Source organism: Symphalangus syndactylus, chromosome 18 (genome assembly GCF_028878055.3).
Source record: "Symphalangus syndactylus isolate Jambi chromosome 18, NHGRI_mSymSyn1-v2.1_pri, whole genome shotgun sequence".
Taxonomy (NCBI): domain Eukaryota; kingdom Metazoa; phylum Chordata; class Mammalia; order Primates; family Hylobatidae; genus Symphalangus; species Symphalangus syndactylus.
The window spans coordinates 20,540,918-20,566,137 of record NC_072440.2 but is presented as its reverse complement, the minus strand read 5'-3'; the positions used below and the strand labels follow the sequence as shown (position 1 = coordinate 20,566,137).

Genomic DNA, 25,220 nt, shown 5'->3' with positions numbered 1-25,220 from the left:
CAAACCCAGACCTCACTCAATGAAGGAAGACCTGACGTTACACCTGGAGTCTGCGCCGTGAATCTCCCCACAGGGGGACTGTGGACTTGGTCCTTTACCACATTTACAGGAGAAATAACTGTGTACCGGGAAGCCGGTGGTGGGGGTGAACCTTGCTGAGCCCTTGTTTCTCGTGTTTCTTCTTCTGTAACAGGAGGACTGGAAGTGAGGCAGGAGGCAGGACTCGACACTGGACCAGATTGAGGACTAGCTAAAACAGGGAAGAGGCAAAGTACCTCTCCATAAGACACACCCACCAGTTTGCCTTGTCACTTTACCATTGCCATGGCAACACCCAGACATTACCACCCCTTTCCATGGCAACGACCCATGACCTGGAAGTTACTGCCCTTTATCTAGAAATTTCTGCATAATTTGTCCCTTAATTTGCATATAATTAAGTGGGTATAAATATGACTGCATAATTGCTCCTGAGCTGCTACCCTCAGCATGCTGACCATGGAGTAGCCCTGCTCTGCAGGAGCAGTCTCGGAACTGTAACACTGCCATTTCAGTAGAGATGTTTTCTTCCCCCATCAGCTCACTCTTGGATTCTTTCCTGAGCAAAGCCAAGAAGCTTCCTGGGGTAAGCCCTAATTTGGGGCTCACTTGCCCCACATCACAAGTATCATCAGCTTAATTGAGTAGAGTAATGGGACAGTGCCTGAGTATGCACGCACACATTGACCACAGCTGAGCTCTTAATCCCTCTGTGATTTTGTGTTCATTCTTTCCATTGTTTCCATCTTTAGTCCACCATGCTGTGATCAGCCAGTTTCAGGATGCTGAGAGGAAAAAGATGACAGCTCCTACCATTGACCAAAGGCCAAATATGTGCCAGGGGCAGTGCTCAATCCTCATGTCTCTAACCTGTGCAGTAGTTCTGTAAGGTCACACGGAGTGAGCAATGAATGAGGATCTGATGTGTTGTCTCCTCTGTGGCACCAAGCTCCTCAGAGGTAATAGAACAAGGTGACAACAACAGAACCTGGGAGTAAGTGAGGATGAAAAATAGAAAAGGGAGGAAGAAAGAGGATGGATGGATGGGTGGATGGATGGATGGATGGATGGATGGATGGATGGATGGATGGGTGGATGGATGGATGGATGGATGGATGGATGGATGGGCAGGTGGACAGGTGGATGGATGGATGGATGGATGGACAGGTGGACAGGTAGATGGATGGATGGACGGACGGATAGGTAGATGGGTGGGTGGATGGGTGGGTGGATGGATGGGTGGATGGATGGATGGATGGATGGATGGATGGACAGGTGGACAGGTGGATGGATGGATGGACGGACGGATAGGTAGATGGGTGGGTGGATGGGCAGGTGGATGGATGGATGGATGGATGGACAGATGGACGGATGGATGGATGGATGGATGGATGGATGGATGGATGGATGGAAAAATGGGCAGATGGGTGGATAAATGGGCAGATGGGTGGGTGTATGGGCAGATGGGTGGGTGGGCGGGTAGGTGAATGGACAGGTGGGTAGATGAAGAAGTATAGACATGGAGAGAGATAACGGCTAGATAGACTTAGAAGGTGAATTAAACATGATCCCAACCCTCCAGGATTTCCCAATCAAGGAAGAGGGCGTGCTAAGTGTGGAGCTTGCCAAGAAGTTGAAATATTTTATCTGTAGTTAGTGACACACTTAGAGCCTTGCATTTTCCAGCCACACCATAGTGTGTGTGATGAAGACCAGCCAGGCAGGCTGTGACTTGGAGCCAACATACTTGATTGCTCCAATAACAGATTTGTATGTTCCTTCATTTGACAGGCTTGTTGAGTGCCTACTAGGTACAAGGCACTGTTCCAGGCTCTGAGGACAGAGTAGTGAACAAGGTAACTCCAGGTGGAGTTTCCATGGGGAGTGGAGAAGGGAGATGAAGAGAGACGTACACGTGGAGTGAGCCAGATGAGGCCAGGTGCTACAGAGATCAACAGAGCAGAGTGAGAAAGGGGGGCTTGCGGCAGGGGCAGGTTGGACAGGATGGGTGTCACTTGCATGGACACCTGAAGGCAGCATAGGGGTGAGTCATAGCTCCTCTGAGACTGGGGAGAAGCAGGGACTTCCCCAGGATCATCAGTAACAATGTGGCCGGGTCAAGGCTGCCACCCAAGTACATGGACAGGTGTTGGGGTTCTGGGGTTCCGGAGCTGACACTTTAAAATACTGGAAACACACCAGACATGGTGTCAGCACAGGAGGAGAGGGTGGAGCTTGGACCCAGCCACCAGCAGCTGCGTGCCCTCCCTAAGCCTGCGTGCTGTCACTGTCCTGTCTGTTATCTCCTTCATCCCTCAAAAATAGTCTTATGTGTACTAGGAGTTCACGGATAGTTTACTTTAGTAGCAGTAAATGTTTCATATTTTATTATTTTACAAAAGCAGAAATTGCTGTCCAAAGAAAGCTACAGCTCCACGCTCTGGTTGAAGGCTGAGGGCCGGGACCAAGAAGACACCTTGGGGAAATGAGGATCTGAGTGAACAGAGGAGAGTTCCTATGAAGCTGAGTGCCTGAGGAGGGTAGGAGAGAAAAGGACCAGCCCAGCAGCCATGTCCTCTCTCTCCCAAAGTAAACGGGGCTATCTATTAGGATTAGGTTCAGTTGCAAGGGACAGAAAACTCCAAACCAGAGTAGCTCAAACAGAAAGAAGTTTCTTTCTTTCTTCCGTGAAAGCTCCTGAACGAGGCAGCCCAGGCATTGGGGACCCTGCCTTCCATCTTGCTCCATAATCCTCAGCATTTGGCTTTCACCTCATGGCTCAACATGGCTGCTTGAGCACCAGACATCACATCTGTATTACGGCCAACAGTGCAGTGGAAAGGCATGAAGAAAAGAATGCTTTCTCTCCAGCAAAGGGGTTTCTGGAAGAATGCCATTTTAGCCTGGCAATTTTAAGACCTTGAAAAAGCCCACTGGGCCCCTGGAAGGCCCTCAGACTTTGCTGGGCTGCTGCATGGGATGGCACCCAGGGAATGGGCACCCAGGCCTGGGAAGTGCCTGCAGCAATCCGTGGCACAGACCAGCTGTTGGTAGCTGCCAGGATGCTGCATGCACTGGGCTCTCCAGCTGACTTCTGATGTCCATCTCCTGGTGGAGCTGTCTCTTCCTCCTCCCAGCCAGAACCTTCTCTTGTGCCCCGGAAACTGAGAACACTGGGGATTTAGGGGAGAAGGGAAGGCCCCAGTCAGGATTGGGCAGGCAGGGGTAGGAGCTGCCAGGTAAACAGATGCCTCTGATGTGCACGGCCCACTACCACCATGGGTAGACTCCACTTCTCAAGGGCAGGGCTAGGAACCCCAGGATGAATTCAAATAAAATGACTATAAAAGCTCCTGGCCGTGACAGGCACATGTCAGAGGTTCAAGAAAGTGAGTGAGTGAAGGAATGAATCAGTCCATTGATCAATCAATTGCTGGGAGCCCAAATGTTATTCACTCTAACCTCAGCCACATTGTTCCCCAGTTTTCGCTTACACACTTCCAGTGACAGGGAGCTCACTACTTCAGGTGAAATTGTCATAATAAATGGTTTTAGTTTTAGATTGCCCTTACGAGCCAGATCTTTAGCTTCTGGGTCCCTCTCAGCCCCAGTCCACGCTACAGGTGGGACCTAGAATACATTTAGCCTCTTTTTTATGGGCTGGTACCCAAGTCTTCATGAGCAAGAGAAAGCGCAGAACACAGGAGCTTGGAGCCCACGCACCTTTCCTCATCCTCTCTGGCCAGAGTGGGTCTGTGACTTGCCCAAGGCCACACAGCTGGCTAAGGGCTAAGCCGAGACCAGACCGCAGACCCGGCTTATCACTGTTTCCTTCTAAATCCCACATCCCCTCTGGGACTTCCTCCAGTGTTCCCCGCAGTGGGCACTCCCTTCCCACAGCCAGCCCACCCCACGATGCTGAAGATCCACTTCCTCTATGGAGACCCTCAGGCTGCAGAAACCCATCTCTCGTCACTGCCAGAGACACGCACAAGTCCACGTGTCAGGAGCTGCGCCAGGAGCAAGACCGACAGAGTGGCCTGCGTGTCTCTTCTTCCCGCCAGACAGAGGCCTCCCCCAAGCCGCAGGCCTGCGTGTATGTGCACGCATGTGTGAGCATGTATGTGTGTGTGTGTGTGTGTGCACGCCAGTGTGTGTGATCACGCCTGAGGCTCCCAGAGTGAGAGGAACACGCCGCAAGCTGTCGGCACATCCTGCCAAGGCAGAAAGGTTAATTGTCACACACAATGCCAACAGACAGACCTCTGGCAGATTCATTTGGTTTTGTTTTGTGGTTATTTTTTTTTTTACAACTTTAAATACGGAATATAAATAAATTTTACATTTAAAAAATAAAAGGAAAGCCCCCAAAAATATAATCACCGACTTTACAAACTGAAGGAAGCAGGTTTTGGAAGGCGGGAAGGGGGAAAGTGCAGTAGGTGGGAAGGGAGGTGGGAGCTCAGACCCCACCCCTAGGGGGTCTTGGGGATCTTTTCCCTTCTCTCCCCCATTCCCAGCCCACGAGCTGGTTTCCTAGGGGGAGCCACCAGAGGTGGAGCTCAGAGGATCGAAGATGGGGAAGTGTGCAAGCAGGGAGGGGTGCGGGCAAGAGGGCTGCACCCTGCCTTGGAGACCTTCTCCCAGGTGTCCCACATCCACCTGGAAGGGCAGTTGCTGGAGCAGAGGACTTTGGGAAATGGAGGTCATGTGGACAGCAGTGTTGCCTCCCTGCCCCTACCACAGTCTCCCTCCTATTTGGCCACTCCAAGCCACAGACTGCATCAGGGGCACAGCCAGTCCACAAGGAGTCTTTGTGTGAATTAGGAAAAGGATCCTTTTCCTCTTTACCTACATCTGCCAGAAATTGTCATAATAAATATACAAATCAGCTTTATCTATGATGTGAACAGTGCTCCCTGCATACAATGTCCTTGTGCAGTACACACCCTGCACAACCTTACATGGCAGTCGTGGCTGGGTTGGAATATGATGAGCAGGTCCCTTGCTGCCCTGGCCTCTAGTCTTCTGCCCTAGAGAGGAGTGACTGGGATCATACGGGGCCTTAATAAGGGGTTCAAGAGCCCCTTGGTGGAGCAGACTGAAGGGCCAGGACAAGAGGAAAATGCAGGGTGGAGGTAGAGAGATGAAAGGAACCAGAGGAAGAGGTGAATCAGAGTGGAGTGTGGGGAGGAGGGGTGGCAGGAGGCAAGGGATGCCCAGGTCACCATCTACAGCCACCTCAACAGCAAACTCCATCTCTAACCCACCTGAGAGGGCACCCAGCCACTTGGTGTGCCGGCCACACCCACCAAAAGGAGTCCACGTCTTCAAAACGAAAACGAAAAGAAGCCACTGTGCACAGAGGCACCAGGGAGACGAGGTGACTGTGTTTGGGCACCGTGGGAGGGGTTTTCTCCAGTCTGTGTGCCCGTCTGTGGTCTTAGCCACGGAGTCCGAGGTAGCCTGGCCTGCCTGGAGGTGCCTCCCCTCAGAGCTGGCCAGGGGTTCAGGGACCAGGCAGGCTATGCTGAGAGGTCCTCAGGGCTCCTCGGGACAGTCCACAGCGCTCAGGTGTGGCCCAGGCCAGGTGCAGGGGAAGGAGCCTGTTTCCCCCAAACAGCGACCCCATCAGTCTCTCTCACACTCTTATCCCAAGTTCTTGGAGTCAAGGGAAGAAGATGGCGATGGAGTTCAGTCCTTCTTTTTCTTCTTGAGCTGCTGGGCAAGACGCCGGAGGCCGCTGGGAGGAGACCCGCTGATGGAAGGGTGGACGGACACGTGGAGGGGTGGGGGAAGCACCATTGGCCGTCCGAATCAGGCATCGAGACAGACGGACGAGGGAAACAATATTATCACTCCAAGGACCCCATGGGGGCAATACAGCAAATACCATATTAAATAACCCTGCAGGCCAAGCAGAGAGACACGGGGGTCAGAGACAGCCTAGAGGGTCCATCCCATGTTCATATGTCCCCGATGCCAGGGGCAGGGAGCTGGGGTCAACTAGCCACCCCTGATTTCCAACAATGCTCAGGGCTGAGGGCATTGAGGGGCTGGGAAGATTGAGATTTAGACCTCCCATTCTCTTAGGGCATGTTGGGACACAGCTGGGCTGGGGTCTCCAAAGCCCGCCACCCATCCTGCCCCAGCTGATAACCAGACAGAGAGGACCAAGGCTCAGAGGCTGGATTTTGTACAGAAAAATCCTTTCCCCTGACCCCATCCACAGACCACAGAGAAGGAAACACAGGGTTCTGGGCCTCAGTTTCCCCACCCGGCCCTCACCTGCCCACACTCTCCTGCCGATGCCCCTAGGCTCCGAGGGTCTCCTTCAGTGCCGTCTTGTCATGCGTATGCTTGAATTTCCGGTGCTTGCCCTTGGGGGGCCGGCGGACTCGCACTGTCCGAATGGTCACCCGAGTTTGGGGTGTTTTGGCTGCACAAGAAAAAGAAAGACCTCGTCAGCATGCGGACCATTGGGGTGGTCTCTCCCCACTGACCAAGGCCTGCCACGGACCTCCTGGGCTCAGGAAAGGGACAGAAGGGGAATCTGGACCAGGGTCCTGGGTTTGGATCCCAACTCCACTGCTCACCAGCTGTATGTGCCTTGGGGACAATGACTGAAACTCTCTGAGCCTTGGTGCCTCCATCTGTGGAATGGGGGTAATAGGACTGCCCACCTCATAGGACTGGTGGGAGGAATAAACGACAGTATGCTGGCAAAGCTCTTTGCACAGTACTGGACACAGAGCCGGGTAGATTAAATATGGCTTCAAGTTCTTTGTCATCGTCCACTGACCAGTAGAGTTTATTTCCCTGCCCCTTGAATCTAGCCTGGAGTTGGATCTGGTTAACCAACAAAAGGCAGACGTGGTGCCATGCCAGTTCCAGGCAGAGGTCTTAAGAAGGCCTGGCAGCTCTCACCTTCATGCTTTGGGGGACCCTGGGCTGCCACATAACAGGTCTGGCTACCCTGCTGGACAGGCCACATGGAGAGGCCAGGTGGAGACTGGCTTTCCCCACAGAGCCAGAGGCCCTGGACTACAGGGAGAGGAAAAGAGGCCCAGCTGTCCCCATTGAGCTTCCAGGTGACCACAGCCCAGGCCGCCAGCTGACTGCAACCAGTCGAGGGGCCAAGAGAACCGCCCAGCTGAGCCCAGTCAATCCCCAGACCTGGGAAAGATAATAAAAAGCTCCGAGTATGAAGTGGTCAGCACATGGCAGCTGCTAAGACTCACTTTTTTTTCTTATTTTCCTTAGCTTGACCTACTATTGAGGTTTCCTCCCAACCTCTTGGCCCCGTCCAATCACGTGGTGTGGAGGCCACTGGGCTCTTGGCCAGAATCACACTCCTACCATGAAGCTGGGCCTTCGGGTCAGTTGTGCCTGTCACCTACCTGCCCCTTGCCACTCTGAGAAGCGGTAGAGTGGGATGGGCCACAACTCAGGCTGTGGGTCTGACCCACCTGGGCTCAAATCTGGGCTCTCCCATGTATTGTGGACATTGGAGCAAGTCACTTAAACGCCCTGTGCCTCAATTTCCACATCTTTATTTATTTGTTTTTAAGACGGAGTCTCACTCTGTTGCCCAGGTTGGAGTGCAGTGGCGCGATCTCAGCTCACTGCAACCTCCACCTCGCAGGTTCAAGTTATTCTCCTGCCTCAGCCTCCCGAGTAGCTGGGAATACAGGCATGTGCCATGACACCCAGTTAATTTTTGTATTTTTAGTAGAGATGGGGTGTCACCATGTTGGCCAGGCTGGTCTTTAACTCCTGACCTCAAGTGATCCACCCGCCTTGGCCTCCCAAAGTGCTGGGATTACAGGCGTGAGCCACCGCGCCCAGCCGATTTCCACGTCTTTAAAGCAGAGAAGACAGCAGCCCTGACCTCCTAGCGTTAGGAGACAATACATGGAAATGGCCAGAAACCCCCCAGCTAGTGTTTACCATGCACCTGGTGCTGCTCTATGCTCATTTCCCTTCACGGCAGGTACTGTTACCGGCAGGTGCTGTTACCCACACTTTACAGATGAGGAAACTGAAGCAGAGAGACTGGGATTTGAACTCAGGGATCTGCCTCTAGAGTGCACACCTCCAACCACTCAGCACAAACGACAGTGCCTATGAGCCTCAGTCAAGGGGAGCTCTTACACACTTCTCTCCCTCCTGGGTTCCCAGGTGGCCGCCCTGGCAGGGACAGCTCTGTCTGCTGAGCTCAAGGCCAGCCTTTTCCTGGGAGCCTTTTGAGCTCTCCTAGCCTGCCGGGATCTGACACCTGACCTCCCACCTTACAGACACCAGCTCCCACGAGGCAGCTATCCCATCTCTGCAAATGGGCAAATTTTCTAGCAGTTCAGGGACTTGGATGGGCTTCAGATCCCCTCAGACAGAAGACACCAGGAGGGCCACTGAAGGGCCCAAGGAGTTTCTTCCCCAGAGCCTGGGCCATCAGCAGGACACTGGGCTATACCAAGCCCAGGCAAGCACAAGGTCACCACACAGCTCAAGTGACAGCACGCAGATCTGAGCCCAGGAGGTCTGACACTGACCACAGTACCACAGAGAGCCACACTACCAAGCCTTAGCCAGGCGCATGGACAGGTGACAGAAACACCGTCACACTCAACCAAAATACTGGAACTAAAATGATGGGACTTTACGTCATCTACATTTCACTGGTATAATGGGCCTCCCAAGAAACTGGTTTAGAAAATTGTGTCAAACAAATACATGAAGTAACTCATTCTAAACATAAAGAAGGCCAGGCGTGGTGGCTCAATGCCTGTAATCCCAGCACCTTGGGAGGCTGAGGTGGGAGAATCACTTGAACCCAGGAGTTAGAGACCAGCCTGAGCAACAAATCAAGACCCCATCTCTAAAACACTTAAAATATTAGCTGGACGTGGTGGCACATGCCTGTAATCCCAGCTACTCGGGAGGCTGAGGAGGGAGGCTCACTTGAGCCCAGGAAGGAGTTCAAGGCTGCAGTGAGCTATGATCATGCCATTGTACTCCAGCCTGGGTGATGGAGAGAGACCCCGTCTCTTAAAAAAGAAAGAGGCTGGGCATGGTGGCTCATGCCTGTAATCCCAGCACTTTGGGAGGCTGAGGCAGGTGGATCACTTGAGGTCAGGAGTTCAAGACCAGCCTGGCCAACATGGTGAAACCCCGTTTCTACTAAAAATACAAAAATTAGCCAGGTGTAGTGGCACGTGCCTGTAATTCCAGCTACTCGGGAGGCTAAGGCAGGAGAATTGCTTGAACCCAGGAGGTAGAGGTTGCAGTGAGCCAAGATTGTGCCACTACACTCCAGCCTCGGTGACAGGGTGAAACTATCTCAAATGTATATATAATATATATATATATGTTTTATATATAGATATATATATAAAATTTTCCTTTAATAGAGAAATCATCCTCCATGTTAGCTCAATAATTTACAACACATCAGTTTGAAGCTGTCATATGATCAGCCTTTCCAGGGCATCCAGCGACTCAGCTCCGCTCTGGGAATAAGACACAGATGCCAAGAAACGGCTCCGTCTTCAGGGTCTTGTTAATAAGAAATGAGAATGAAAAGATTGTCCTGTCCCTAACAATAGAAAGTTACTGAAAAAGAACTATCACTTATGTGATTTTTTTTAATGCTCATCTAATCATATTAATCTTTTTTTTTTTGAGGCAGGGTCTTGCTCTGTTGCCCAGGCTGGAGTGCAGTGGTGCCATCACGGCTCACTGTAGCCTCGACATCCCAGCCTCAAGTGATCCTCCCACCTCAGCCTCCTTAGTAGCTGAGACTACAGGCGTGTGCCACTATGCCTGGCTAATTTTTGTACTTTTTGTAGAGATGCCTCACAATGCTGCCAATTCCACCTTGCACCCCTGACTGATCACCAGCTAGCTGTTCTGCATATGCAGCTAAAAATCTCTCTCCAGCGGCTTCTCCCCACTGGTCCTGGTTCCCCCACTCAAGGGTACGAGAAATTAGTTTGATTTCTCATCCCCAGGACAAGCTGCTCACTATCTGAAGCTGATGTGCACGGAGCTTTCTCTCATCCAGGCCCAGATTCATTCCACCATCCCATCCCCACATCCAACAAAGCAGGGGGCTGTGGTAGCAAGACTGGAAATGGGGCTGCTCTGGACGGGGTAGTCAGGGCAGACTTCTAGGAGGAGGTGACTTCTGAGCTGAGACTCTAATGAAGAGAAGGAGATAGGCTTGTGGTGAGCTGGGAGAAGTCTTCTTCAGCCACAGCAGTGTGTGCTAAAGCCTTGAGGCAGAAACTCCATTAGTTACTGAAAGAGGCCTGTCCGGCGGGGGTGGCACAGGTGAAGGGTACTGGTTGGCAGAGACCAGAGAGCCAGCCAGGGGCTAATCCTCATGTAGGGCTCTCAGGCCAGGGAGGAACCTGCCTTGTTCTCAGCAAGATGGAAAGAAAGCCTCCCATGAATTTAACCAGGGGCAGGCCTGATCCCATTTCCATTTTTAAGACCGGCCCCTGCCCCCAGCTGCTGCAGGGGAAAGGGGCTGAGGGCTGAGCCTGGAAAAGTGGTTACCTCGCTGCTCCTGGGAACCCCCCGGGCTTCGGGTCACAGGCCGTGCAGCCACCACTGTCTCACACTTGCATGCCAGGTGGTCCTCCAGCGTCACCGTGGCCTTCTTAAAGATTGGCTTCTTCCGCACAATCTCGATCTTTCTCACCTGGAGGACAGAGCCACAAAATGCCTCTGTAGAGGCCACACAGCCAGGAGCCCGGGAAGCCCGAATGGCCTGTGCTTCCCACCTCGGTGTCCCCTGCAGCAATCTTTCCTCGAAAGCCGAAAGCTTTCTCCCGGCTTTCGGGAGAGCAGGCTGTGGGGCAAATGCTTTGGCCCAAACAATAGCAGGACCTTGACCTCTGCCCTTCTCATAGCTTTTCCATCAAAACAAGCCCTCCCGACCTGGGGCCCCCCTCAGTGCCCCCAGAGAGGGACAGCCAGAAAGGCATTTCCGGGTTGAGCTGGGGCCTGCGGTATCCTCATTCCCGGAGCGCCAGCCAAGGTCAGGGCTGCGGCAGAGGCGGGAGATGGTTGTCTGGAAGGAAGTGGGGGGAGGCTTCATCTAGGAGGGAGGTGGGAACGGGGAGGTCAGATGTCAGGTGTCCATCCATAGAGCTGCAAGCATTGAGGACAGGAGATACCACGATAGTGGACAGTGGGGCGGAGTGACATTCGTAGTCTCAGGTGTGGGGCCCAAGCCAGGGAGGGAAGGTGGGCAGGAGGAGAGGCCACGGGCTGGTGGCAGGAGAAGGAAGTGCGGCTACACAGGCAGATCATCGGGCAAGGGCCGGTGCTGAGCTAGAGAAGTGCGCACTGCCCAGCCTGTGGGCAAGGCTGGCCTGGGGTGTGCAGGAATCTTTCCACAAGAAGCAGAAGCAGCGGCTTCTCTGACTCTGCGCCGACCAGGGAGAGACCAGGGTGCTCCCTGAGACAGCCTCTACTCTAGAATTTTCCCTGAGTTCACTGTACGTATCCCTCGTCCCTCCGTCCCTCCGAAGAAAGCCAGGATCTGCATTCCACTGTTGTCAGGGGACCTGCCCCAGCTCCGCAGTGTCTATCACCTGGTGGGCCTCTCTGCATTCTCCTTATTAAAGACACAGCTTGTCAAAGAGAGACGAGCAGGTGTCAAAGATGCAGGGCCACCCACCTGAGCCTTTCTCAAGACAGCCCTGAACAGGGAGAGCTTTGGGGGAACCTGAGCCGCTGCCCAAAACATTCTGAGTGTCAGACAAATGTTTGAGGATACGTCTCTTCAAGGGACGTTTTGCAATTCTGTCCTTGTAAAGGAGGTGACATCCCTACTTCACGTTGGCTCCACACCTCGCCCAGCCTGGGGGGTCTGTCTGTGGCTTTTGGCTACAGTGGCCTGGGCCACCTCAGAGGACTCATGGTTGGCCTCAGTCCACCTGCCTAGGAAGAGCTTCCCAAGAGTGGGTCTCTCTGGACAGAGCCCAGGAACAAATCAGGAATGTCCTTTGACACACCACTCTGGCCAGTCAAGGAAGCCTGGTCAGGTTTGAGCCCCAGAAGAGTGGTCTCCACCCACCACCGGGACCAGCCTCGGGGGGCTGCGGAGCCTACGCACCTGGACAGGTCGCAGCTGCACCTGGGTGGGGCGGCACTGCACGTTGCGGTTGTTGCAGCAGCCGGAGCAGCGCTGCACCTCCACGCAGGGCGGCCACACCAGGAAGTTGGCGTTGGTGCGGTCTATGAGGCGCCGGGAGATCTCGAACACCTCGGTGCGCGTCTTGCACTCGGCGATCATGGCCGGCTCAGCAACGGTCAGGGAACCTGGGAGGAGAGGGAACCTGGGTCAGGAGCGTGGGCCTGCCCAGAGTCCCCCCACCTGGCAGGGGAGCTCAGTGGGTGCCCCCGGGACCGCTCTTTCTCACGCCCTTCAACCCCGGGGTTCAGGTTTCAAGTCCTGGCTGTCATTAGCCGTGGGACTTGGGCAGATGGCTGAGCCGCTCTAAGCCTGTGTTTCCCCATCTGAAAATGGGACAATGAGATCTACACCCAAGAACCACTGTAGGTTTCAAGTGAGAAAATTCAGAGTGTGGGGCATGTTGTAAATGCTTAGCAAATGTCCGTTTCCCTCTGCTGGCACATAACTATTTTATTCTTCTTTATGATTTTACACATTTATGGGCTTGCCCAACATGTGGTTGTTATGCAGGTACCATATTAGCTCGAAACCACGCGTGCACTGCTGTCTTATGGTGCCATGGATTCTCGCATCACTGCTGCTTTCAAAGCCTCAGCTTCCTCCTCTATGAAGTGGGATAATAACAGCGCCTCCCTCCCACATGGATCTAGGTGTAAAGTGAGTAAGCCTGGCCTACAGCAAGCACTGAGGTTACCGCTGCTATCCACGTACAGAGGACAGGAGGCTCTGAGGGCTGAATATCCCGCCCACCCACATTCATAGATTGGGGGTGGAACTCAGGCCACCTGACTTTTTTCTTTTTTTTGAGACGGAGTCTTGCTCTGTTGCTAGGCTGGAGTGCAGTGGCGTGGTCTCGGCTAACTGCAACCTCCGCCTCCCTGGTTCAAGCAATTCTCCTGCCTCAGCCTCCCAGGTAGCACGGACTACAGGAACCCGCCACCACACCCAGCTAATTTTTGTATTTTTAGTAGAGACAGGGTTTCACCATGTCGGTCAGGATGGTCTCCATCTCTTGACCTCATGATCTGCCTGCTTCAGCCTCCCAGTGTGCTGGGATTACAGGCGTGAGCCACCGTGCCCAGCCCAGGCCACCTGACTCTTATCCATCGTTCGCCCAGCCTCTAACTGCGGTGTTTTGGGGACTCCAGCTATCAAAGAGGAGGAGGGGTTTGAGTGGACATGTGCCTCAGCTGGGAGGGTTTCTCTGGGACCTAATGATCTACGGTCTCCTTTAGGTCTCTGCAAGGGAGCAGGAGGCAGTTCCAGGCTTTGCTCGAGGTCTGCCAGCCTAGGCCGCAGCCCTTCGCCACAGGAGAGACCCATAGCCCATCAGGGACCATGCTGGGTTCAAGTGAGGGGAGCAGGTTGGGATCTCAGCCCTACTGCTTCCTAGCAGTGTGACCTCACCTAGTTCTTTACCCTCTCTGGGCCCCAGTTTCCAATTCTGCGAAATGGGGTTAATAATATCTACCTCCAGGACTGAAATAAGGAACGAATGAGCTTTGCAGCACTATATTTAAAAAACAGATAGTGTGGGGGCGAGGGGGTGTGATGACTCAACACAGGCATTTAAGGATGGTTTTACTCTCTCAGTTCGCTCACTCCTGAATGTGGGGGGAAAGGGAGTTGTAAGAGGACCCTCGGAGCCCTCCGACTGGCCGCCCGCCCCCGTTCTCTTTCCCTGGCCCCCATCCTAATTTGAAGGACCCTTGTTGGGTGTCTCAGTCTTACCTAGGCTCCTTCTTCCACGAGCCAAGCTCTCCAGCTCGCCTCCAGAGTGGGAGCGGGTCATGTTCAGGTCCAACTCGGCCCCATCTTCCTCTGCAGGAGAAGTCACAGTCAGACACAAGGCGGCCCCACCTCGGGCAGGGGCTCCCTCCGCCAGGGTCTCTGGGCAGGCAGGAGGTTTGCCTCTCCCCACTCCAGAGAACAGTCCCTCCTTCCAGCCCCCATAAACGCACGGGTCCTGGTCCTGAGCAGGGACCCTCCAAGCAGCCCCCAGGACAGCTGCAGGCCCAGGATCCTGACTGCATCCCTGGCTCTTTAGCCACATTTTTGGCCAGAACCCATGTCAGTGGAGTTAAAAATAACCCTTCTCCTTTGCTACTGTAAGTGAACTCTCCTCGGCCTCCAGGGCGGGGCTAGGACCTGGGGCACTGAAGGCCAGTTTCCAGTGCCCCTCCACCCAGCGTTCCCATAGGAAGTGCTGAATGGAGAAATTCCCAGAAGCCCCAGGGGGACCGCATGCCCTGAACACAGCCCCTCTGGAGCCCCGGACAATGGCCGCACTGGGCAGGCGGGAGCGATGGAGGGAGGGAGGGAGGGAGGGAGAGGGATGGGGGTGGGAGCTGAAGACAGAGAAGAGGAGAAGAGGGGTGGGAGTTGGGCCTGCTGGGGGTGGCGAGTCCCTGCCACACACCCTTCTAGGGCCTGGTCTCTCTAGCTCCGGGCCCCTCACACCGTATCTGCGTGTCTCCCTCCCCTTCTCTAACCTGTTGCCCCACCTCTGCCCCCAGCCGTCTGTTGATTCCTCTGGTCACAAATGACAGCTCCCTTTTCTAGCCTGGGCACCATCTCAGTCCCATCAGCACTCCTTGGAGACCTCGGTCCTTTCCAGAGCCCATGGCTGGAGGCTGGCTGCTGGGAAGTGAGGGCTGAGGGAGGCCTCCAAGCTGGATGTTAAGGCGTGGAAAGACCCTTCTGTCTCTCTCATGGGTGAGGAGCCACAAATAAACTAAGGGGCATTGGGAACACGCTCCTGCCACCTCCACACAGCACCCCATGGCTCCAGTTCAGGCCCCAACCCACTGGCCCCATCCAAGACAAAGGCGCCTGCCGCCTGTCCGTCCCGGGTACTGCAGGGAGTCTGATGACTAGTCCGCTTCCGTCCAGCCTGACAGCCCCTACGTCAACGAGCCTATCTGTCCCTCTGGCTCCTTTCCTTTCTCCCTGCCATCTCTGGAATGTCCCTGGTGGGGAGGAGATGGGGAAAAGATGCGCTTTGTGGAAAGGTTAAGTTGATTAGGAAAAAATAGCCACATGGTTGCCTTGAAACAGGCCTGCTATTGAAAGCCTCATCTCCAAGATCCCGACCCCCACCAGGGGTGTGGAGGGGCCGTCTGAGGGTGGGGGCGTAAAGGCTTGGAAAGAAATGGTAGAAAGGCTAAATTTGGAAGTTGCCCCATTGTGTGTGGCCAGGGGCGGCCAGTCGGGCATAGGGTGGGGGTTGTGGGAGACATCGGGTGGGGGCCCTGGCGAACAATAGGTGGGCCCAGCTGGGGCCCCCTCCTGCCTGCCTCACGGCCCCCCAGCACAGGCGGGATTGAAAGGGCCCGAGAATGCTTTTGAGAGGGAGCCAGGGGCCCAACGGGGAGAGGAAACAAAGGCAGGAAATGCTGTTCCCCCGTAGATAGCGTCTGGGCAAGGATTACAAAGTGACAAAGAGACAGAACCCCAGAGGGAAGGGGACCTGGGGGTGCAGGGGGGCTGCTGACCAGGGCTCCAGGGAACAGGCCAGAGGTTAGAATAGAATGGAATTTGCTCTGAAGACAGCGTTTATAAATACATTGTCAATCCAGCCCGCCAGCCCCGCCACGTGTGTGCCACCGAGCACGTGCCCATTCGCTGAGTGAGCTCTGGGGCACGGGCAGGGCTGCCTGCTGGTCAAGGCCAGGTGTCCCCAGGGGACCTCACAGACCGGGCCCCTAGCCAGAGGGGCGGGGAGATGTCTCCTCCAGTGCCACCCTCCCTGTCTGGGCCCACACCTGGAGACATACTCGGCAGATGCCCTGGGCACCTTCTCCCCGCCCTCCCTCCTCCCGGCACCCCACCCTCGGCACCAAGCCGGAGCCACACGTGGGTGCTTCTCCTGCCACACCCCAGGTCCCAGGTACCAACCCGCCTGCTGACTCGGCCCTGCCCTGGATGGGTGTGGCCGGGCTCTCTCTGGGCTGCCATGGGCCTCTGGTTCCCCAGACGTCAAGGAGGAGGGATGCCTCCTGTCCTGCCCCTCCCGGCTTCCTTAAAGTCTCCTCGGAGGGCCGGAGTGCGGGGCGAAGATTCCATTTACCTCCGGGGTCTCCGTGCAACAGGCGCTGGAGATCATCAAAGGAGCGGATCGAGTGGTCACTCAGCATCTCATAGAGCTCCTCGGGAATGGGGTCCCCCTGCCGGGCAAACACCAAAAGGCTGAGTGAGCTGGGAGTGGGGGCTTTCCAGCATGGCTGTCTCCCCCACCACACACTTTCTCGCTTTCTCCTGTGGAAAGCTCCAAGGTCACAGGGAGAAGGACAGGCAGGATCCAGGCCTGATGATCAGAAGCACAAAGGCCTCAGGGCCTGGACCTGCCAAAGCCTCTGAGACCCAGCTCAGTTCCTGCACCCTCAACCCCCAACAGGAACCCCAGCTTGCTTTGAGTTGGACCTGCTTGTCTATGTCTGTCTCCCCCACCAAACTACATGTTCTGGGAATAAACCAAAATCTGATTTCTCTCTGAGTCTCACTCCACACCTCACAGCTGAAGACAGCCAGCATTTCCCATGGCCAATCTAACCCCCATTTTACAGAGGGGAAAACAAAGGTTCAAAGAGAGGCTCCATTATTGGCAAAAGTTGCATTCAAACCAATGCCTTTGGGATGACAGAGCCCGTACTCCCAGGCTCCTGGGTCCAAGAGGTGCTTAATAAATGCGTGCAGAGTGCGATGGCCTCAGAAGGCCCCAGGTCCTAGTGGTATCTATGAAGTCTCTCACTCGAAAGAGTCAAAAAGGGAATCCTCGGACACGGCCGGGAAACCTGAAAGCTTACCCGTGCCCTGTGCCCAACCAAACCCTATTTTTAGAGCCCCTTTGGCCTGTTGCCAAACACACTCGAAACCTGATAACACTTCAACAGGCCTCATTCGGAGCCGGGCTTCCTCCAGGGAAACCGCAGGTCCCACAATGACACAAGAACAGCCCCGTAGGAAGGTCACAGCCACGTCCCCCACAGTCCCAGGAGATCCAAGGGGCTGATGCCAGAGATCCCAAGAAAGAGGCAAGGGCAGATGGGAGACTGAGAATCACAATCCAGACCACCAGCCACTGAGAAGCAAAGAAAATTCCTAAGATGTCACTGCATGTTCAAAGGCTGGGACCGGACTTCCACATGTGCAAACACACACGTGCAGGCACAGGCACTCGGGCTGCACAGTCTGGACAGACAGCCCTGGAGAGGGTGTCAATAGGCTTGGCATAGTACTATAGAACGTTGGGTCAAACTACTCTCTGCCTCAGTTTCCCTGGATTAAGAAGGGAGGACTTCCGGCCCTTCTTGGTTCACTCTACACTCCCGGAGCGGAAGGTCGGGGGGCTCAGAGGGGGTCGGTGCAGGCTACCTTCACAAAAGGGATGCTGCTTTCTCACTGCCTGATGGCGGAGGTGGAGCGAGAGAGAGGAGAAGAGGTCGTCTCAGCCCTGTGGCCAGCCTCGGGAGGCTCTCCCCAAACGCTCTGTTTCCTCCAGCTTATCATGAAGTCTAGGAACATCTCCAGGGGTTCAGCCATGACCAACTCTGGCCACCCACATCGATCCGGGAGCCAGAAGACTCAGGACGGGGGGTGGGGGTGACCACTTTTAAAGCTACATCATTCCCCGAAACCCCTGAGTCTCCATGTCTTTGTTTGAACATGGAGCTTACAACCCCGCCCAATGTCTAAGGGCTGCTGGGCAACTCCAGGAAAAAAAGGTGGCAGGGCTTGGCTGAGAACTGGGGTCTTTCCTTCAATATCCGGGAAGCCAGGGGCTGCACGTGCGAGACAGAGGAGGGTGTGGGCCCCGCTGCCCCTCACTTTCGGCCCCCATCTCCTCCGGGCTCTGCCTCCTCCCACCCTCAAGCAAGTTCATTCCTTCCACCCCAGAAGAGAGACCACGCCTCTGGTGCTCTCCAAATGTTGACAAAGTACCCAACCCACAGAACAGAGGGCTTGGTCTCCAGTGAACACCAGCGAAAGCCGCTTCCCCTGAGAGTTCTGTCAAACCCAGAACTGGCAGGCCAGAGAGCCGGATCCCACGCCTTTGGACCAACTGCCGTGTGACCTCGGCTAGTCACTGCCCCTATGGTCCTGGCTCTCATCTGTGAATTGAGGGGCTTGGAGAACATTCGATTCAATTCTAATTCTGCCAGGAGGTGTTAGAAGGGGCAGAGAAAACGCCAAAGCCGGGTGCCTAGCCAGGCCTCCCTGGATCACTGGCAGAAGGAGAACAAGAAGTATTTGTGGAGTAAAGATTCAATTAACCCCCCAGGGGAGGGGCCCAAAGGCCTAGTAGCAAATGGCACTTAGTGCTTGTGCCAAGATCTCCCTGCCCACTGGAGAGCTGGCTGCAGCTGCCAGCCACGGCAGAGAAGGCAGACCCCTGAACAGGCCAAGTGGACACCCCAGACCCAGGCCCATGATACATAGGAGATGACCCTCCAAGGCTGAGTGTGAAAGAGCCCAGGATAGGGTCTGAGGAGGAGAGAGAGGCACATAATAGGTCCTCAGTAAATACTGATCAAATGCACGAAGGAGTCTACCCTTCTCCAGGTTCTGTCCAGTATGATTCTTCCACCTCCTCCACCAGGAAGGCCACCTGGGATATTCTTCCCCAACCCTAGGCAAATGAGCTCCTAGAGTCCCTTTTAATCTGAGCAGGGAGGCCATCCCTGCAGATGCTTCTGGTAATGTGGCCACTAGATGCCCAGAACTCCCCATAAGCCACCCGGATTTGGTAATAATACCACAACTAACATCTATGAATGCCAGCTACAAGCCACACGCTGAGAAAAACACCGTAGAAACTACCAATCCTAAGAGGCTGGCAGTATTTGTATCCCCATCCTCCAGATGAGAGCACTGAAGCTTACAAAAAATTAAACAAGCAGCAACAGGTCCACACCATCAGCAAGTGGCAGAGCTGGGTCGTTCCCAGGTTCCAGAGTGCCCACCTGTTCCAGCCCACCATGGGGCGTCTCAGCCTCCCTCTCCTGTGTTCTGAGGCCACCGGCCCTCAGCATCACACAAGGTTCATGTTGGCTCTTTACTCTGCAGCATGTCCCACGTCAGAGGCTCTCAACCAGGGCCCACTGGGCCCCCAGGGGACAGTGGCAATGTATGAAGGCACTGCTGGTGGCCACAACTTGGGGTGTGCACTGCATCTAAGTTGGGGGAGGCTGGGGATGCTGCTCACCACCTTTCAGGGCACAGGACAGCCTTCCCAAACGTCAGGAGTGCAGAGGCTGAGAAACCCTGTAGCAGAGGAAAGAGCAAGGGCACCAGATGCCAGGGCAACCTGGATTCTTGGAATCTTGTCACAATCTAAAACCTCGGCTTCTGCATCTTTTAAATGGGGCTAATAATACCTCGCCCGGGGTTACTGGGAGGCATAATTGCACAGAGCAGAGCTGCCAGCAGATAATGGGTGCTTAATGAGTTGTCACTGTCATCATCATTAATTCTTTCCGGATGGCTCCTCTGTGGGCAGCAGCGAGTGGCACACGTGCTCAGGGCCAGCAGCACAGGACATTTTTGAGGATGACAAGGAGTGGGTGGAGAGCTGCCCGCCCATGAAAGAGTGCGTGACTTTGCATTATCCCTTGTGCTGGGCCACAGGAAATGGTACCCTACCTCCACACTGGCAGAGCCTGGGCCGTGTGGGCTGGCAGGGCCCTTCCGGGGCTGGGGGTGGGTGAGGGTGGGGGGACACTCAGCACGTGCTCAGCTCCAAGATGCAATGCTCTGTGGATGACGAGCATGAGCACCTGATGGGAGTCACAGGCTCTTCTTGGTATGGGAAGGTGAGCCGCCCGGAGCCTGGTTTTCCTGGACACAGGTACCGCAGGCCTCCAGGTGGACAGCTCACTTCAGAGATGGGAAAGGAGGCCTGGCATCCTGAGGAAGCTGCCCCAAGATCTCAGGCCTGGGGTTTCTGGCAGAGTGAGGGCGTGGCGAGGAGGCAGCTGGGGCAAAGCCAGCCGTAGGAGCCAAGGTAAACAGCCTCCTCCGACCCCGCCCCCAACGCCAGCTGCAGCAGGTAGGAAGGGCACGAGCGAGCGTGAGGCCAGGTGAGTGATCTGCTCCCAACCAGGCTGGCAGATCAAAGGGGCTTGAACCCCACCCTCCTCCTGGGCCCAGCACACACACACACAGATACACACTCCCCTGGCCCGCCTGCCGTTCCCACCGAGGGACACACAGGCCCAAGCAACCAGGGGCGTTGTCTGTGGCTGGCAGAGGAAGAAGCTGATGAGGCCTCCCAGAGCCTGCCTGCCTGAGAGTCGCAGGCCTTATTTAGATCAAATGCCAAAGCCAACCAACCCCTTTGAAGAAGCCCTCTTGGGGCAAACCACAGAAGCCATTAGAACCAGTGTTTCCCACCTAGCATTCCCCTTCTTTATTGCTCTTGGGACCCTCCCGCTCAGCCTCTGCTCCTTCACGTGGGCCCAGCACCCTGGCCTCCCCACCTCTTGCAGGAGCAGAGGAAAATTAAAGCAGGAAGAGAGGAACCAGTGCAGCCATTTATAATACTGGCAACCATGGCAATCACTGCCCATCCCCATCCCAGCCAGGGGATGGGGCCAGGGGATTCTGCTGTTCTTCGGGAACTTTGCACTAATCCAATCTTCTCTCTCTCTCTCATTTTTTTTTTTAAGGTGGCAGAAACTTAGCCGCAGCTAAAGATACACAGAACCTTTGCAGTCTGATTTTCTTTCTGTTTCTTCTCCTCTGTCCTGTCTAATCCTGGTAGCCCAAGTCCCAAGATAGAGGAGAGACAGACATGCTTCTCTCTCAAGATGGGGGGCCTTGAAAGACTGATGCCTACCAGAGGACTGAAAAGTGGGGCTGCCCTCGGAGCAGAGTGAAGCGAGGAGTCAGTGGGTCCATGAAGCAACAGGGGGCCAGGTCCTGCCCTCCCCAGCACCCCAGCACTAACTGTTCTTTGCACAAATAGTTACTGATTGTCCACAGGGCTCTGGGCACTGTTCTAAAAGTGGGGACCAGGAGGAAAGCTCTCTAATGGGGTTGACACTCCAGTAGAGAAAGCAGCTAATAAACAATGAAATAAACCGAACATAGGAAGAGTTGTCACAGAAAAGGCTCCTCAATGCGGGAGGGGAAGACAAGACGTGGAGAGGTACTTATGAGGCCCATGATAAACATCTCACCATTCCTGCTCAGTCTCTGTCTCTCTCTCTCTCTCTGACAGACACACACACAGACACACACACACACACACACACACACTCACACACACTCTTCCTGGCTCTTGCACCAGATCCTCCAAATTCTGTTTAACCTGCCCTTGCACACCTCCAGGGCTCTAAGATTCCAGCAGTTGGTCTCCTGCCCTCTAGGGCCATTAGCAAACCCAGAGGAAGCTGGATGGCAAAGGGCTGTGGGGCCCTTCACTCTTTCCCGGAAGAAGGGTGCTGAGGCCAGACATGTCACGTGACAGTGGGACTCGCCCTCCTGGAAGCCAGCTCAGCTGGTGGAGATGGCACCTCAGAGGCCTCAGCAGGCCCTCCGCCCAGCCCTGCCTCACGGCTGCCTGCCCTCTGCTGCAAGCTTAGTCCAAGCACGACCAGGACGTGGCCAGCTCCAAGGCCACCTCCATCAGCAGGCCTGCCCTGACTCTCCTAGCACTGGCCATTACAGCTCGTTCCTGGACTGACCCCTGCATGGTCCCATCCCCATGCAGGTCCCCTCCCCCAGGGCCAGCCTGAGGCTCACTCAGGCTTAGCAGCAAAGTGCTTCATAAACTGCAAAGTGCCACATACATCGCGCCTGTGGCCATGTGTTCAAGAATGCTGTGACTAAAGTGAGGAGAAAGGCAGTTTCTGTGCCACAGCCTCCACCCCAGATACACGAGCCGGTGGAGCTGTGGGAAAGGAGGAGGAGGTGCTGGACGAAGCTGGAAATGGTAAGGAGAGGCTGGGGAAACATCCAGCTGTCAGCGGCCTCCCCGGGGCACGCTGGGATCAGCCAAGAGAATGCAACAGCCAGGGGTGGGAGCCCCCTCCGCGGTTGCACACGCCAGGTCCCTCCAGTCTTGCAGGTTCAAATGAAGGCTCATGTGAAGGGGGAATCGGTCTGGACAGCTCAGTGCCCCTCAGAGTCACATCACCACCATTTTCCACCACGCGGAGGTGGTTGAAAAAAAGGAGTCACAGATGGGTAAGGTTTGAGGGGCGTCGGGCTGATAAGGCAAAAAAAAAAAGTGGGTGCTGTGGAGCTGATGGGAGGTTCTCCCTCCCTCACAGGACGCCAGGAAGGAAATGGGGCCGCTACAGAGGTGGTGAGGTGCCAGGGCCCACGGAGGGCCCACCTGTTGCGCGGGGGCGAGCACCAGGCTCTGGGTGCACGGGGGCCCGTGCGTGCCTGTGTACGTGCGTGGGTGTGCGCGCACGTGTGCTCAGGCCGCGCGTGCAGGGGCCGTGCGTGCATTTGTGTGCGGTGCGCGCGCGTGTGTCCCGCGTGTGCACGGGCGTGGCGGCGGCGGGCGCGCGACCTGGCCGCGGTAGTGCGTGCCCGTCGCTCTGCGCGCCCGCCTGCCGGAGCGCAGCATCGCCTCCGGCCAGGAGTGTGCATGCGTGGGGTGAGTGAGCGAGTCGGGGGCCCGGGCGGGGTGGGCTGCGGAGAGCAGCCACGGGGCGCCGCCGTTCCCAGGACGCCCTGGCACCGGGCCCAGCCCCCAGGTCCCACGGCGAGGCGAGGCGGCAGCTGGGGCCGGCCGGCCACCCCCTCCCCAACAGCTGGCCGCGGCCCGGGGGGCTGCGGGAGAGGCGGAGAGGGGGCGTCGGGAGGGGCCTGCAGGCGGCCCGGCCGAGTCCCGCGTCCTCCCTCCCGGGTGCGGGCCGCGGGGCCGGCCGCGGAAGGGCGGGGCCCCCGGGCGGGCGGCCTGCGGCCCTCGAGGAGGCCCGAGAACAAAAGGAGACGGCTCCTCCGTGGTCAAAACAACCTGCGCTGGCGGCAGCCCAAGGCCGGGCCGCGGCCTCCGAGCCCTCCGCCTTAACCCCTTCGCCGCCGCTGCCTCCTTCCTGCGCCTGGCTGGAGGCCGCAGGGGCCGACCCTCCCCGGGAGCCGGCGAGGTGCGGGCGAGGTGCGGACTCCCGGCCGCAGCCGGGCGGAGGTGGGACGGGACCCAGTCACGCCGCGCTCCCGGCTGCCCGCCCCTCCACCGCGCGCGTCGTCCCGCCCCGCCCCCTTTCCCACCTGGATTCCGGGTAGACTTGCCAACTCACGGCTACGTGAGGCTGGGAGGGGTGGGGACGGCTCCGACCCCAGCGCTCCCGCAGATGTTTTTATACCCCATCTCCCGTGCAGCTAGGCTTTTGCAGGCGGCGCGCTCCGCACCCTGCATGCGGGGGAGAGAGGTGCTTCCTCTTGCAGGGCGCGGGCACAGGTACGGCAAGGCCTCAGGCACACACCGCCCCGGGGGCTGGATTCCTTCAGAGGCCCCAGTCCTCCCCCTACCCAAGTGCCCGAAACCTACCTGCGTCTCTCTCTCTCTCTCCTTCTTTCCCTGTTACTCCCGCCCCAAATCCCGCGCCCAAGACACAAGCTGCTTCCAGACCGTGCTCTGGGGCCGGGCATGCCCTGCGCTTGCCGGAGGGCGTCCACCCGGACCCCGACCGGGAGCCAGGGTGGGACCCGAGCCCCGTCAAAGGTCGGCGTGGATGGCACCGGTGCGCAAGCTTGCACCTCCTGGGCAAGCCGATGGCAGGACAGAGCCTAAGCCGAGGCTGGCGCCGAAGTGGGCTCGGGAGGACGCGCTGCCTTCTGCACCCTGGGCGCCACCCCACCCCCTCTCCCCCGGCCGGGAAGGGGCTTGTTCTCGGGTTCCCAAGGGGTGGGGGACAGGGCCACACACACCCTCCCCCGACACGGAACGGCTTAGGGAGCCAGGTTCGCCCGCCGGTTGGAAAGAAAGCCACCGCTGTTGCCTTCGCTTAAAGCCTGTCACCCCCGGACCTCGCTCCCAGCCCGAGGAGGTCACCCAGCGCCCGGCGTCAGGCTCACGGGCTGCAAGGGTCCAAAGTTCACTGCAGGGAGAGGAGGGGGCGGTCAGAAGGTGGGGGCGAAGGTAATGAATGAAGAACCAGCCCCAGCCGCCGTGGCAACTCACCTCGGCGCTGACCAGACGCAGGTAGCAGCAGAGAGACAGGAAGAGCGCCCAGCAGCGATTCATGCCGACTCCGGGCCCGGCCCCGCGGGGCCCCGGACGCGTAGATCGAGCGTGCCGCCCCCGCGGCCAGGGTGGGGGGCTGGGGAGGGGGGTGGGCTCGGCTCGGGTCCGCGGCGATCAGGCGCTCAGGCCTCTGCAGCCGCGGCTCACCCGCATGGCCCCCGGGCGCCGCCGCCCCCGGCCCCGGCTCCGTCGCTGGGGGGCAGGGGAGGACCTGGGCGCAGGACCTGGGTCCGAGGCCGCTACCTGGGCGGATCCCAAGCCCGAGTGAGCATCCACGGCCGGGGGGCTGCGTCGCGAACCAGCCGAGGCGTCTAGCCGTGTGGGGGCGCCCAGGGGACTCCAACCTCCAAGAGGAAAAGGAACACGGCAGTCGATGGTTCGTCTTCACTCGCCGGCTAAAGGCGTTTTCCTCTGCCCGCCGGCTTAGCTTTTTTGCAACATTTTCTGGAAAGGCCCCCAAAATCGGAAAGCGCAGAGCTGGGCACCTCAAGGCCCAAGTCTCCCCCAAAAAACTTTTTCCAAAGTTGGCTTTGCAACGGCAGCTCGAGCACCCGGGCAGGGAGAGGTGCAAACTCCCGCCCGGGCCGGGTGGGGGGGCGGGAGCGTGTGCGCCCTGGCGCGGGGCCCGGGCGGCGGGCACGGCTGCTCCGCGCGCGCGGCGTGCCCGCTGCGCGCTAGGCCGGGCCCGGCCGACAGGTGGACGCGGCGCGAGTCCGTCGGTCCGTCTGCCCGCCCGCTCGCCGCTCTGGGCGTCCTCTGCGGGCTGCGGGC

At 56.9% G+C, this 25,220-nt stretch overlaps 1 protein-coding gene across 2 annotated transcripts; it reads right to left on the bottom strand.

Annotated features, from left to right (window-relative positions):
* Positions 1-4,307: 4,307 nt before the first annotated feature.
* PDGFB (platelet derived growth factor subunit B) lies at positions 4,308-24,519 on the bottom strand. 2 transcript variants are annotated; one of them, XM_055252874.2, is made up of 7 exons: positions 24,387-24,519; positions 16,317-16,413; positions 13,979-14,068; positions 12,167-12,372; positions 10,600-10,744; positions 6,328-6,478; positions 4,308-5,946 (listed from the first exon to the last, which is right to left on the bottom strand). In XM_055252874.2, the coding sequence occupies exons 1-6, from the start codon at positions 24,447-24,449 to the stop codon at positions 6,354-6,356; spliced, it is 726 nt and encodes a 241-aa protein (XP_055108849.1). In that variant the 5' UTR covers positions 24,450-24,519; the 3' UTR covers positions 4,308-5,946; positions 6,328-6,353. The 2 variants fall into 2 exon arrangements, with proteins under 2 accessions (XP_055108849.1, XP_055108851.1); XM_055252876.2 differs by having other exon boundaries at positions 4,308-5,797.
* Between the last annotated feature and the right edge of the window lie 701 nt (positions 24,520-25,220).

Coding starts and splice junctions, on each gene's coding strand:
- PDGFB (XM_055252874.2), bottom strand. CDS start 24,449: ATGAATCGCTGCTGGGCGCTCTTCCTGTCTCTCTGCTGCTACCTGCGT. Junction 14,069..16,316: donor GTTGCACGGAGACCCCGGAG/GTAAATGGAATC, acceptor CTTCTCCTGCAG/AGGAAGATGGGGCCGAGTTG. Junction 12,373..13,978: donor TCGTGGAAGAAGGAGCCTAG/GTAAGACTGAGA, acceptor CTCTCCTCCCAG/GTTCCCTGACCGTTGCTGAG.